The 12,095-nt window shown below is 55.7% G+C and overlaps 1 protein-coding gene across 1 annotated transcript; it reads left to right on the top strand.

Annotated features, from left to right (window-relative positions):
• The first annotated feature begins 1,083 nt into the window (after positions 1 to 1,083).
• Positions 1,084 to 11,251, top strand: DUSP5 (dual specificity phosphatase 5). Its single transcript, XM_067000669.1, has 4 exons — positions 1,084 to 1,624; positions 5,655 to 5,797; positions 7,231 to 7,450; positions 9,625 to 11,251. The coding sequence occupies exons 1-4, from the start codon at positions 1,228 to 1,230 to the stop codon at positions 10,023 to 10,025; spliced, it is 1,161 nt and encodes a 386-aa protein (XP_066856770.1). The 5' UTR covers positions 1,084 to 1,227; the 3' UTR covers positions 10,026 to 11,251.
• The last annotated feature ends 844 nt before the right edge of the window (positions 11,252 to 12,095 follow it).

The raw sequence follows: 12,095 nt of genomic DNA, 5'->3' as shown, positions 1-12,095 counted from the left end.
GCTGGAGCTCATCCTTTTGCCCAACTTCTTCCAGCGATTGACGCTTCTCCCTTTCGCCACTTTGAAAACTTAGCTACACGGAAAGGGCAAGTTCCAAATTTCCCAATTCCCGTGGATCTCAGCGGGGTGACTCCTGGCCGCAGTGGCAGCCTGAGGTCCGTCATGTTGTTCGTTTGCGGGTCCCCTGACCCACGGTCCCGCAGCCTGTACATCTGCTGCGAGGCAGGAGCCGTGACGCCCCCAAACACTTCTCCTCCTGCAGGTGGCCCCGCGTTCCTGAGCAGCCCTCCCGTGGCGCTCGCTCCCTCTGCAGAAGCCCCCATCGAGCTGTGACCCCCTTCGCTGCCAGGCTGCAACCCTGCAAGGCTCCAGCACCCCGGGGACGAGCCCTGGGCATCCCGTGCCGCTCACCCAGCCGCCGGCCTGGCGTTGGCGGTGCCCCCACAGCCAGGCAGACATCGGCGGGGCCGGGGGAGAATAAAGGGAACGGAAACCCCTTTTGGCAGCCTGGGGAGAGAAACCTGCCCTAGCGCTGCCCTTCTTTCTTTTTCTATTTCATTTTTTTTCCTCTTTTTTCCCTTTTTTTCTCTTTTTTCTCCCTTTTTTCCCTTTTTTCCCTTTTTCCCCTTTTTCCCCCCTTTTTTCCCCTTTTTCTTCTCCCTTTTTTCCCTTTTTTCCCCCCCTTTTTCTTCTCTTTTTTTTTTTCTTTTTCTCTTTTTTTCTCTTTTTTTCCCTTTTTTTTCCCCCTTTTTTTCTTTTTCTTCCTCTCTCCTCCCCCCTCCTCCTCGCCCCCCGGCTCTCAGCACGGGGGCGAGGAGGCCGGGCCCGATGACGGGAGGATTTTTGCGGCGTTTTTCAGCTTCCTCTGCCTACCGCCCCCCCCCCCCCCCCCCCCCCCCCCCCCGCCTGACTAACGCCGCCCGCAGCCCCCGCCCGCCGCCCTGGCGGGGAGGGGAAACCCCGCCGGGGGGCGTGGCGCGGGGCGGGAGATGCCCATATAAGGAAAGCGGGCGCGTCACTCCCCTTATATGGGCAGTGCCGTCAGGGCCCGGCCTCCCATTCATATAAATGCCCGGCGGCGGCGGCTGGGATTCCCTGCGCGGGGCTCGGCGCGGCGCCTCCATCCCCTGTCCGTCCGTCTGTCCGCCCGTCCGCCCGTCCCGTCCATGCGGAGCGGCCCCGCCGGCACGGCCCCGCGGCTCCCCGGCTGTTAGGCTCCCGGGCGCTATGAAAGTCACGTCCCTCGACTGCCGGCAGCTGCGGAAGCTCCTGCGGAAGGAGCCCTCCCGCTGCCTGGTGCTGGACTGCCGCCCCTACCTGTCCTACTCGGCCTCCTGCCTCCGCGGCTCGCTCAACGTCAACCTCAACTCGGTGGTGATGCGCAGGGCCCGCGGCGGGGCCGTGCCCCTCCACTTCGTGGTGCCCGACGAGGCGGCCCGAGCCCGGCTGCTGCGGGGGGGAGACGGGGGGGCGCCGGGGGCGTCCCGCCTGGCGGCCGTGGTGGTGCTGGACCAGGGCACGGGGCACTGGCAGAAGCTGAAGAAGGACAGCACGGCGCAGATCGTCCTCAACGCCTTGCTCTCCAGCCTCCCCGAGGCCGGGGCCAGGGTCTGCTTCTTGAAAGGTGAGGGGCGAGGGGGGGGGCGGCGCGGATCGGGAGGGCAGGGGCCGGGGGGGGGGGGGGGGGCGGTGAGGGTCCGGCCCCGGAGCCCTCCGGGACAGCGGCGACCCCCGGGGGCTCCCTTCCCCTCTCCTCGCCCGCTGCCCGGGCGGTTAAACTGCTTACTGGAGGAGGGCAGCGGGGGTAACGCCGGGATTTCATCGCTTTTCCACCCATTGTAGATAAATCCCGGATAGGCTCTGCCGGCTGAGCCGAGCTGCCTTTCCGCCCCCCCCCCCCCCCCCCCCCCCCCCCCATCGCCTTTAAGACTGATGAGTAGCGAAGAGCAGCAGGGAAGGAGGACGAAAAGTTGGGGGGGGGGGGGGGGGAGAACAACGAGAGGGCGAGGGGCTGCGTGGGAAACGGCACCACCCGGGGCCGCTGCCCCCACCGAAACCCCGGGGCTTTGTGGGGCCGGCAGTACCGCCCCCCCCCCCACGTGCGTGATAGCCCTTTGATTGCGGTTTTTGTTTTCCTTTCGTGTAAACCGGGGATAATAAAACAATAATAATAAAGCAGAGTAGCCTGCCCTTTCTCCTGCCCGTCCCCCCCCCCCCATGCGGCTCGGCAGCGCCTTTGTCCTTTTGCCCTCCCCGGTTCCAAGCCCTCGCCCCCCCCCCCCAGTTCCCTCTGGCGGCGGTGCCGGCCGGGGGGGGGACTTCCCTGGGAGCCCCCGAACAGTAGCAGGGGGCACGGCTGGAGGAGAAAATCAGGCCATTTGGGGTTTCTCAGACTCTGTCCGCGTGTCCTCACCGGCCAGGATTGACAGGCTTTTATTAAACCTTTTATCAAAGTAGGGTTTTTTTGTGTCCCCCCCCAGTTTGTGCCTTATATAATGAGTAGTGCCCAGAGGACATCCCTGCTAGGGTACAGGCATCTCCAGCACAGGTATTGCCTGATACCAAAGGGGAGGGAGACTCTCAGTGCACTTTGCCATGACCCTGGCTATACCCGAGCACCGCCAGCCTGCTGCAGTCGCCCCAAAAGCACCAAACCTGCTGCCCCGGGGCAGGGATGCTTGCGCTGTGTGGGGCCAGGCAAATCCTTAGGGACCCCATTAAAGTCAGGATGAAGAAACATCTCCAGGGTCACGCTAGGAAGTCTGTGGCATACCAGGGACTGAATTAATCTCTGCTGACTCTCAGCCTGTTCGTGTAGCCACAAGATCACCCTCCCCTCCTCATGCACTAGCCCCACGCTTTGAAGTGGTGGCTGTGGCTGTGGGCAGTGTATCTGGGGCGGAGTTCTGCGTGGGCTCTGCTTTGCATCTCTTGTGTATTGCAAAGCCTCTTTCTTGAAAGTCTGTCGACTTGAGGCTGAAAGCGTTTCCCCTTACCTAGTGGAGGAGGAGGAGGAGGTTTCCCCCTTTTCACCCTGCTGTGAAGTCCTCCGGGTAACAGGCTCAGGCCCGTGAAGCCCACAGCTCCCTTTCAGATCCGGTGTGACTCAGTGGGCAACTCTGCTGATTCACTGGGGCCACGGACCCCCAGGAAGCTGTTGTGGTGCGGGGAAGATTTCTGTGACACTGGGGAAATAAGTCACCCTGCAGCACCGGGCAGTGCTCACAGCAGGGACCTTCGGGCTCCGAAGCAGTGGCTTTGCTGCCTCGTGTGCGTCTGTCTTAGCTTTGCTAATAATGGGCTGTAAAACCACTGGGGGAAAGCTCCTCGAGGTTCCCCGTTATATTCCTGTTCTCCCCTGTGGGAAAGGCAGGAGGAGGTGTTGGCTACTTGAGGGCTGCGGTGGTCTCACCTCCGAAGCAGTGGTGGGGTGAGCGAGGCCCCACCAAGAGTCCTGGGTCTGGCCCCAGGCAGGGCAGCAAGCACAGGGCAAATGGGTGCTGAGCTGGGTGCTGGCCCCTTCCCTCCCTCGCTTTCTGGCTTTTAGGGGCTGAGTGTGTCATCTCTCATCTGTGGAGGTGCAGTTTTGTTCTGGGTGAGCTCGGCCCCAGCAGGGCGAGAGTGATTGCGTGTGGTGGGTGAAGAGCTCGCAGAAAGATAAAATAATGTATAGCCCCCTGGTGCTGACAAGGATTCTGTTATTTATTGATTAAAAATGAAGCACAGCACAGCTCTCTGCGATGAGCAATCTAGTATTTGCAGAAATGACCTCAGGGAAGCTAGGTTGAGTGGGGAGGGGGAAGAGAGGAGATTGCTGGAGGATGGGATGAGAAGATGACTCACTGTAAGAATGGCCTGCAAATATCCTGATCCCCAAGGCTTGTAATTAACCATTCACCAACTGCATGCATGAGCTGCCCCAGAGACATGAGATGCGTGGCTGTTTGAACACACACGCTGATTTGGCTCAGGCAGGCCTGTGTTCATTCAGGAATAAAAACAACAACATGGGGAGTAAAGGAGGATCACGACTATTTCCGTGAACCGTACATATTTTTCCGATGTGATGGCAGTGGCTGGGGGCAGGGGGAAGATAAGGTCAGCTATGTAAAACAAGAGGATTTAAAAGTGCACCCTGGTTTGAGAAAGGCTGGAGAGCTGCTTGTGTTTGGCTTTTCCACCACCAGTTGTTAGGGATATCATTTCATCAGCCCCCCTCTTCACAGTCTCCACGGTCACACTGCTGCTCGACCCGCTGCCTCGCGCTGGCTGAATTTGGCTGGGGCCGGGGGAGTGGGAGGAAAGGTGCAGGTGTTGCTGAGTGCCAAGTGACTGCCAAGTCACCCTCCTGGCCCCCGTCATGGAAAGCAGACTTTCATTACACCCAGTGGGCTTTGGATCGTGCCGTGCTCTTGCAACACAAGGACCCCACGGCGCGACTGAGTGGGCGACAGCCGCACGTCACGAATTTCAGCACACATCTGCTCAGGCATTGCAAATGTGTGAGACACCGGCGGTGCGGGGCTGAAATGTCAGGGGGAGCTGCGGGGGGCAGCCCCGGGACCACACGGGGTGGCCGAGGCCCGGCGGGTGCCGGGATCTGCAGCGCTTCCCCTGTTGGGAAACCGCTCCTTGAAACGGGGCACCCGTGCTGATGCCGCCTGTCGGGGCGAAACAGTCGCAGGTTAACGAAGCGGATCGCAGGGTTTGCTCGCAGAGCCTTGTTTGCTCGAGGGCCGTGCTCTAAAGGATTACTGAATTTACCTGTTCAGGAGCTTTGCCGTTCGCTTTTGTCCTGAAAAAAATCACAGGTGGCAGACACGCGGCACAAGTGACATTTGCAGGCTGTTTCTGCTACCAGACTTGCATTCATTTTGGAGGTCGTGTGCTCCTGTGCAGCCTATTCCTAGCCTGGAAGCAGGCAATGATTTAGCTGACGACAAACTTTGAGTAACAGTGTAATAATAGGATTAATTCCTTTTCATTAGCAGTGCACTGAATGTAACGAATGCAGTATTTAACCATGCGGAATAGCTCATGTGGGGCTATTCAGTTGTCAGATGCTGTCACAGGATTTCATTAAGTTTTACAGCAGTTATTTAACAGATTGGTTTCAGTGGGACTGTCTTCATTAACCCGCTGTCTCGTGCATGGCGGTGATTAATGGCACGGCTGCGAGCATCGTGTGCCTGCGTCCGTTCAAAAATGCAAATAAAACACTTGTGCTGCCCCAACGCATGCGGCAATAACAGCTCCGGAGAGGCCGAATTCGGCAGAGCTCCCTCTCTGACGCTGGCAGCGGTGCTCGTGTGTTGGTGGGGGGGAGGGAGCCCAGGCCCTGCCGCACTGGGGTTAATGTTTCCTAGGCTCAACAGATTTACACTCGCTAACAGTTTTAATCTCTACCCATCGGCTTTTAGCAAGTTAATCATTGTCAGTGGTATCGGAGGTTTTCCTTGGGCGCCTGAAGTCTCTTAAACAGCCCCGCTTCCCCGGGGATAGGCTTCTCCTAATCAACCGCGTGCAATGGCAGCGTGGCTCTGTCCCACTTCATTACCAGTGCCCAAGCTTTGTTTCTCCTCCACTTTAATTAAACCACTTTTTTGGAAGTGCAAACATCCGCAATTCTTTTTTTTTTTTTTCCCCTTCCCTAGGGGGATATGAAACCTTTAACTCGCAATATCCTGAGTGCTGCGTGGATGGAAAGCTCATTTCCCCCGAGAGGAACGATGCGGAGAAAAACCTCGCCAGCCACTGTGAGAAGCAGAGCGCCAACCAGAAGCCTGCCTACGACCAGGTGTGTGCCGCCGCGGGGTCACCTCCCCTTCGGGTCATCTTGTGCCACCGGGCTTGGTGCTTCTGTTCCCTGGCTCCTTGGACTTCATAAGCCTTATATGCCCCAAAGGCAGAGGTGTACAAGCCGCTGTGGTGCACGGGGTTTGGTAATATTTGTGTTCTTCCAAGAAGTTGCCGTGTTTTGATCGGAAAAGCAGTTGTAATGGCTCTAGAGGCTGGCTAGGGAGGTGACGTCCCACGTGTCTCACCGGTGCTGGCACAGGCTGTCAACAGGTTGTCACTGTCCACATAAATGTGCGCTGCTGGTCAGCATTGCCTCCACCTGGCTTCACATTTAGGCAACAGCAGGAGGTTAAATAAATAAATAAATAAATAAAAACCTGTGAAGCCCCACAGCTGCGTTTAGGGCCTATTTATCCCATGGCCAGGCAGCCCCAGGCACACAGTGGAGCTGCTGGGGCTCTCGGGCAGGCAAAGCAGCACCGGAGGCCCCGGCAGCCGGTGTTGGGGAGCGGGGCCCCGTGGGGTTTTGGTGGGGGGAAGTCCCCATGCCCCCGCACCCGCCCCCGGGGCCGGGGAAGACGTGTGCTTCGAGATGTCACCCTGCGGTCGGGCTGCTTCCGCACCAGGCCCCTGCCACACAGCCGCCCCCGTGTGCCTTCTGGGGGGGTCCCAGCCTCCACCCCACCATGTAGGTGGCTCCTGGCTGTCCCCAGCGTGTGGCACCGGCTGGGCTGGGTGGCTCGGGGGGGCTGGAAAGGTGATTTCTCGCCCCCAGGAGCTGGCGGCAGCGCTGGCGCATCATGGAAAGTTACCTGCCGCCCTGGCCCCGCTGACACGTCTGTGTCAGGTGGTGGCTTTCTGCTGGCGGTGTTGTCACCCGGCCTCCTCTCCTTCTGGGGAAGGAGGAACCAAGATTACATCTCGGGTGGGTGGCCCTGTGTGGCACCGGTGACGCAGGGGAGGGGGTGTCCCCAGCCCGAGCCCCGCGGTGCTGCTGGGGACGGGGTGTCCCGCTGGGGTTTTGCTTTGCTACGGGGCTCGGGAGGTGTGAGCAGAGCGGCCGAGCCCCACGCTGAGCTCTGGCAGCCTCCTCCTCCTACCTCCCCGCCTCACACACGGGCCCCGCATATGAAAGCGCTTCGGGCCCCTCCTGAGGGGCAGCGCTCTGACGAAAGCCAGAAACCTCTTGCGTGAGTGGGCTGGCTCCGGCTTCGTGCCTCGCAGATGTGGACACGAAAATGAAAACCTCCTTCCTGTGTGGGCTGTGCCATGGCAATGATTCACTGGGCAGCGACACCGGGGTCTAAAACCATCGGGGGGAGGGAGCGGGCACCCACTCAGGCTCCCTTGCCTTTCTCTTTGTGATATCAGGCCTCAAAATACCCGTGGGAAGGCGGTGTCGCTCACGTGTTTCTGCTCCTTCTCTTCCAGGGTGGCCCGGTGGAAATCCTGCCTTTTCTCTACCTTGGTAGTGCCTACCACGCCTCCAAGTGCGAGTTTCTCGCCAACCTGCACATCACGGCCCTGCTCAACGTCTCCAGGAAAAGCTCGGAGCCCTTCAAGGACCAGTACTGCTACAAGTGGATCCCGGTGGAGGACAGCCACACGGCCGACATCAGCTCGCACTTCCAGGAAGCCATCGACTTCATCGGTAAGTGTCCGACTTACATCGCTGCATTTCAAGTTCTCAAGGACAAATAAGCAGGCTGCAAAGCAAAGACCAAAGTGGCAGGGAAAGCACGCTTTTCCTACTCTTTTAAAGATGCATTTCTAACACATGTCCGTATCTTCCTATGTGTTCATTTATTTTACAATACACACTGGAGGACTCTTTCTGTATGTTCACAGATGTCACTATAAAAGTTTAAGCTCCCTCCCCAGCATCTGTCCTGGCAGAGAGGTTTCAGCAGGGAAGGGACACTCAGAGCAAGGTTTTTTTGGGAGGCTGAGGAAGGAAAATGCCCCCTCCCCACTGCCACCAGGCGAGTGAGCTGCTTAGCTTTTTCTTTTCAAAGCAAGCTTAGGTGTAACTTCAGCATTACAGGGGAGCAAATTAGTACAGCTGAGTAACACTGAAGTCTATTGATTTTTTGTGGAGATGAAAAAAGAAAAATACATGTTTTTCAGGCCCTGTAAAAGCCAGGTGAATGCATGGTTAGCTTATTACCTTGCTGTGCTGGGACACCCCCCCCGAGTCAGGATCTTAGAAATCCAGCATCTCCCCTTATCACGGACCTGTTCCTATTTCTCCTTGTAATTATATCACTATCTCGCCCTTTAAATACCCCAGTGGGGAAGAAAAAAAGGCTTTTGGAAAACTCAAGGGCCATCCCTTCCCAGTTCTGTACCAGGCTGGGGTAGGTGAGTGGCACAGCGAAGGGGAGGCTGGTCCGTCAGGACCACAGTGCGATTTGTGGGGTGGAGCAGCCTGAGCCTGGGTGGGGATCGTGTTGAAAACAGGGCTGTTGTTCTCCAGGAGTGTGTCAGAGGAAACAGAATAAAACCCCAGTTACGGACTTGAGACTCATCACCCATCTGAATTTGAGCTCTTTGACACTGCAGGCAGGAGGGGGGAAAAAAAAAAAAAAAAACAATGTCAGGGTGCCCTCCAAGACCTTTCTCTTCCTGGTAAAGGACTTCTCACAATTTTCAGGGAAATGTTAATTCACTTTTCCGTCCCATCCCCAGCACTTTCTGATAGTAGTTGAGTCACTTGGAAGTTTCCCAAAGTTTTTTGAGGGTGGTTTCGGTTTTCACTTTTATAAAAGTGTGTGGTGGAGTTGCTGGGAATGACTCAAATCTGTGTCTTCCCTATTTTGTACAGTAGCGAAGTATAACTGGCCGTGGTGGCACTGGCCCCCCAGCAGACAGTCCAAGACAGGGAAATGATAACCTGCTCGGCTCTGTTTCAGTGCCACGCAGTGAGCACCACACTTGGCGCATTTCTCCATAAATTGGAGCTTGAACATCTTGCTCAAGGCAAGAGACCAGAGGATGCCTATTTTTGAACTTTGTTTTAGTGTGGAAAGGGCTTATTTTAAGCACATTCTCTTTAATCTAATAACAATCATTGTGTTGTGTGAGTAACCACAGTGGCTCCCTGTTGTGTAAAATGGGTGCTTTGCATAAGCCTTTTATATCCTGACTTAATTACAGCCTGGTTAAGGGATGCTTGGACTTAGCAGCTGCCTACCAGTCCTTTTGTGCTTTGTGGCGAGGGCCCCAGGGAGCAGGCGCAGCCTCCCCACCCAGGGGTACCACCAAGGGTACCTCTGGGCACAGCTGCTTGCTGCTAACCGGCCAAGCAGGGGGTCAGGTTGGGGCTTTAAAGAACTTTAAAGAAAAGCCCTATTTTTCTAGTGAAGCTGATGAGAGGAAGCCAGCTCCTTTCTTGCCTTTGAAATACCTGGTGGTGGAGGGCCTGGCCAGGCTGGCCTCGGGTCAGTGCTTTGGGCCACAGGCAGAAAACACAGGAACAGCAAACCCAAGCGCAGCCCAGATAGCCACACTGTCCCTCAGCTCTCTGAAAAGTGAATTAAACCAAAGCAGAAATAGGCACGTGGGAAGGACTTTGTTAAAAATGGAGACAGAACCAAACCGGGATGCACAGATCAGAAGCAGCAGCAGCTCAGCTCCATCTCGGGCTGGGTTTTGTCCCCCTCCTTTCTGTCTCCAAGTCACCCTCAGTGCCCAACAGAAGCAGGGCTGCTGTGCTGACGGAGTGGCTGCGTGCCATGCTCCGCTGTCAGCTTCGGGCCGGTGTCACAGCGTCCTCTCCAACCCCAATGACAGCTGATGTCTGCAATGACTTTCTTTTTTCCCCAGATTATGTCAGACGAACGGGGGGCAAGATCCTGGTGCACTGCGAAGCGGGGATTTCACGCTCTCCTACCATCTGCATGGCGTATCTCATGAAAACGAAGAAGCTCCGCCTGGAGGAGGCCTTTGATTACATCAAGCAGCGCCGGAGCCTGATCTCGCCAAACTTTGGTTTCATGGGACAGTTACTACAATATGAGTCAGAGATCTTGTCTTCCACCCCCAGCCCACCTGTCGCCTCGTGCAAAAGAGAAGCCGCGTCTTTTTTTGCAGAAGAACTGACGTTAGGCAAAAATTTTGAAGGCTCGTGTTTCGCCTTTCCTACCTCAGTGTTGAGTTCTGTGCCCATCCACTCTCCCGTCCACCAGCTGAAACTCAGCCCGATGACAGCATCTTCATCCTGCTGAGAGCCCCACCGCCCCGGGGAGCCCGGAGCTGGTGCAGTCCTCTGATCCTAACTGTGACCCCGACAAGAACATTTCATGAACGTGCAATAGAGAAACCTCACCGACTTAGACTAAGACAGAGCAGTCATTGTGGGTGAAACTTCCCATACGTGTATGCTGACTGAGACGCTGATGCTCTACGTGTGGCAGGCTTTCTGAACTTTTAATGTCCTTTTTTTAAAAAAAAAAAAAAATGGAAAAAGAAAAAAGTGCTTTTCTAGGTTTTTATCCAGAGTGTGCAGCCACTACTGTATTTCCAGGTTCTTGGGAAGCAATGAGAAGTCCATTTTGTATGTTCCCAGTTCCCACCTCCTTCCCTTTTTGTTTTTGAGAAGAACCTTAAGTTTTCAAGCAATAAACAGCAGCTGTGGGGAAGAAAGCAAACCGAAAAGCCCCACCTTGGCATCTGCAGGGGTGGTGGGAGTGAAGAGCGTGCTGCTGCTTCCCCAGCTCCCCTCTCCCTCTTAGCGTCACGTTTCAGGGAGCAATGCGCCGGGTGGGCAGGGGCTCCCTGCCTGGCCCCTCTTGCACAACCAGGTGAAAATCCCCTCTCCTGTTCCAGTCTCTGCAGTGCCAGGTATTGTCCGCAGTGTAACTGGAGACCAAACTGGACCATGGATCCGTTCAGGTGTGGCATTTCCCGTACTTCTGTGTTTGCCTTTGTACTGGACATGCTTTTAACTGAAGCAAGGAACTTAAACTATCAGGTTACCCTGCTGAGCTATTATATTCCCACCCGTTAAGAACAGCCCTAGAATACTTGAATGTCTGCAACCCTCATCCAAGTTACTTCCCATCAGATGACACTGTAACTACTGGATTTTTTACACCAAAAAAAGGAAAAGCTTGGCTTTTTTGGTCCCTCCCAAGTGTTTCTGACGTGTGTTGTGCGTGGTAAAGTGGTCTTGTTCAGTGTTATGTGGCTTGCTTAGTGTGTGTGGTCACCTCCAGCCAGCCTTCCTCTGTGAAAACTGGTTTCTCTTGCATTGAGTTTGTCTGCAGGAAGCTCGGAAGGAGCTGCTCTGTCTGTTGACCTTTTTATTTTTTTTATATGTAATACGTATGGGAAATGGCAATAATTTCCAGAAGATCTCGTGAATGTGAAGGAAAGCCTGCAACTTTTTATGGAGTGTAAAAATAATAATAAAAAAAAAAAAACTGTGAGGAAAAGCAAGATGTCTGTCATCCTTGGAGCGAGCTGGAGCTGCAGGAGTGCTTGTGCCAAAAGGCCAGCCGAGAAAGAAGCTTGCCCAAAGGTGGTGTGGGGAGGGCAGGCAGTGCTGGGTCAAGTGATGAAGCGCCCCAAGGTGCAAGCCTAAAGGGGGGAGACGGTGAGGAGGAGGATTTTTTTTGAACAAAATGACATGACTCATGGTGGCGTCACTTCCCAGCGGCTGGGCAGGCGCTTCTGTTTTGATTCATGCATCTTTTATATAAGCCGTGCCGTCTCGCTGCAGACGAAAGCCTGCAGTTGGCGCGGCCCCCACTTCCTGCCCAGCACAGGTGGCGGGGACGCTGCGCCCCAGGGCGGCGACAAACTGGCATGGGGGCCACCAGCCACCCCCTGGTGTCACTCCAGGCACAGGGCATGAAGGGCAGTCCACCGCGCTCACCCGCTGCAGGAGGTGTTTGTAGTGGTTTTCATTAATAAAAAGGTGTTTGAACGCCAACATCTCCAAGCCGTTTCACACCTCGCCTCAACTGGAAGCTCTTCAGCTCTCTCTGGCTCCTTGCTGTGGCACATCTAAGAGCTGCATTCCCAAGTTTTTGGGTTGAGAATGCCAAAGCTTTGGGTGGGTTATAAATCGCCTGTGCCCTGTGGGGTTAATCCATTTGTAACATCCTCCCCGGGGAAGCAAATCTCAGGTGAGAAGCTGTCACCAGAGAGGAGCCTTGGCTTTCCTTTGTTTCCTTGGGAAACCTGAGCACGGGAGCCAGCAGCTGGGGAGGCGAGAGGGGTGAGGTAAGGTAAGAGCAGATCAATTAATTCTCTAGGAGAGCTGATTGCCCCCCTCAGGGAGCTCGGGAAAG

Source organism: Anser cygnoides, chromosome 7, assembly GCF_040182565.1.
Source record: "Anser cygnoides isolate HZ-2024a breed goose chromosome 7, Taihu_goose_T2T_genome, whole genome shotgun sequence".
Classification (NCBI taxonomy): Eukaryota; Metazoa; Chordata; class Aves; order Anseriformes; family Anatidae; genus Anser; species Anser cygnoides.
This window is presented reverse-complemented; position numbering and strand designations above follow the sequence as displayed.

Coding starts and splice junctions, on each gene's coding strand:
- DUSP5 (XM_067000669.1), top strand. CDS start 1,228: ATGAAAGTCACGTCCCTCGACTGCCGGCAGCTGCGGAAGCTCCTGCGG. Junction 1,625..5,654: donor CAGGGTCTGCTTCTTGAAAG/GTGAGGGGCGAG, acceptor CCCCTTCCCTAG/GGGGATATGAAACCTTTAAC. Junction 5,798..7,230: donor AGAAGCCTGCCTACGACCAG/GTGTGTGCCGCC, acceptor CTTCTCTTCCAG/GGTGGCCCGGTGGAAATCCT.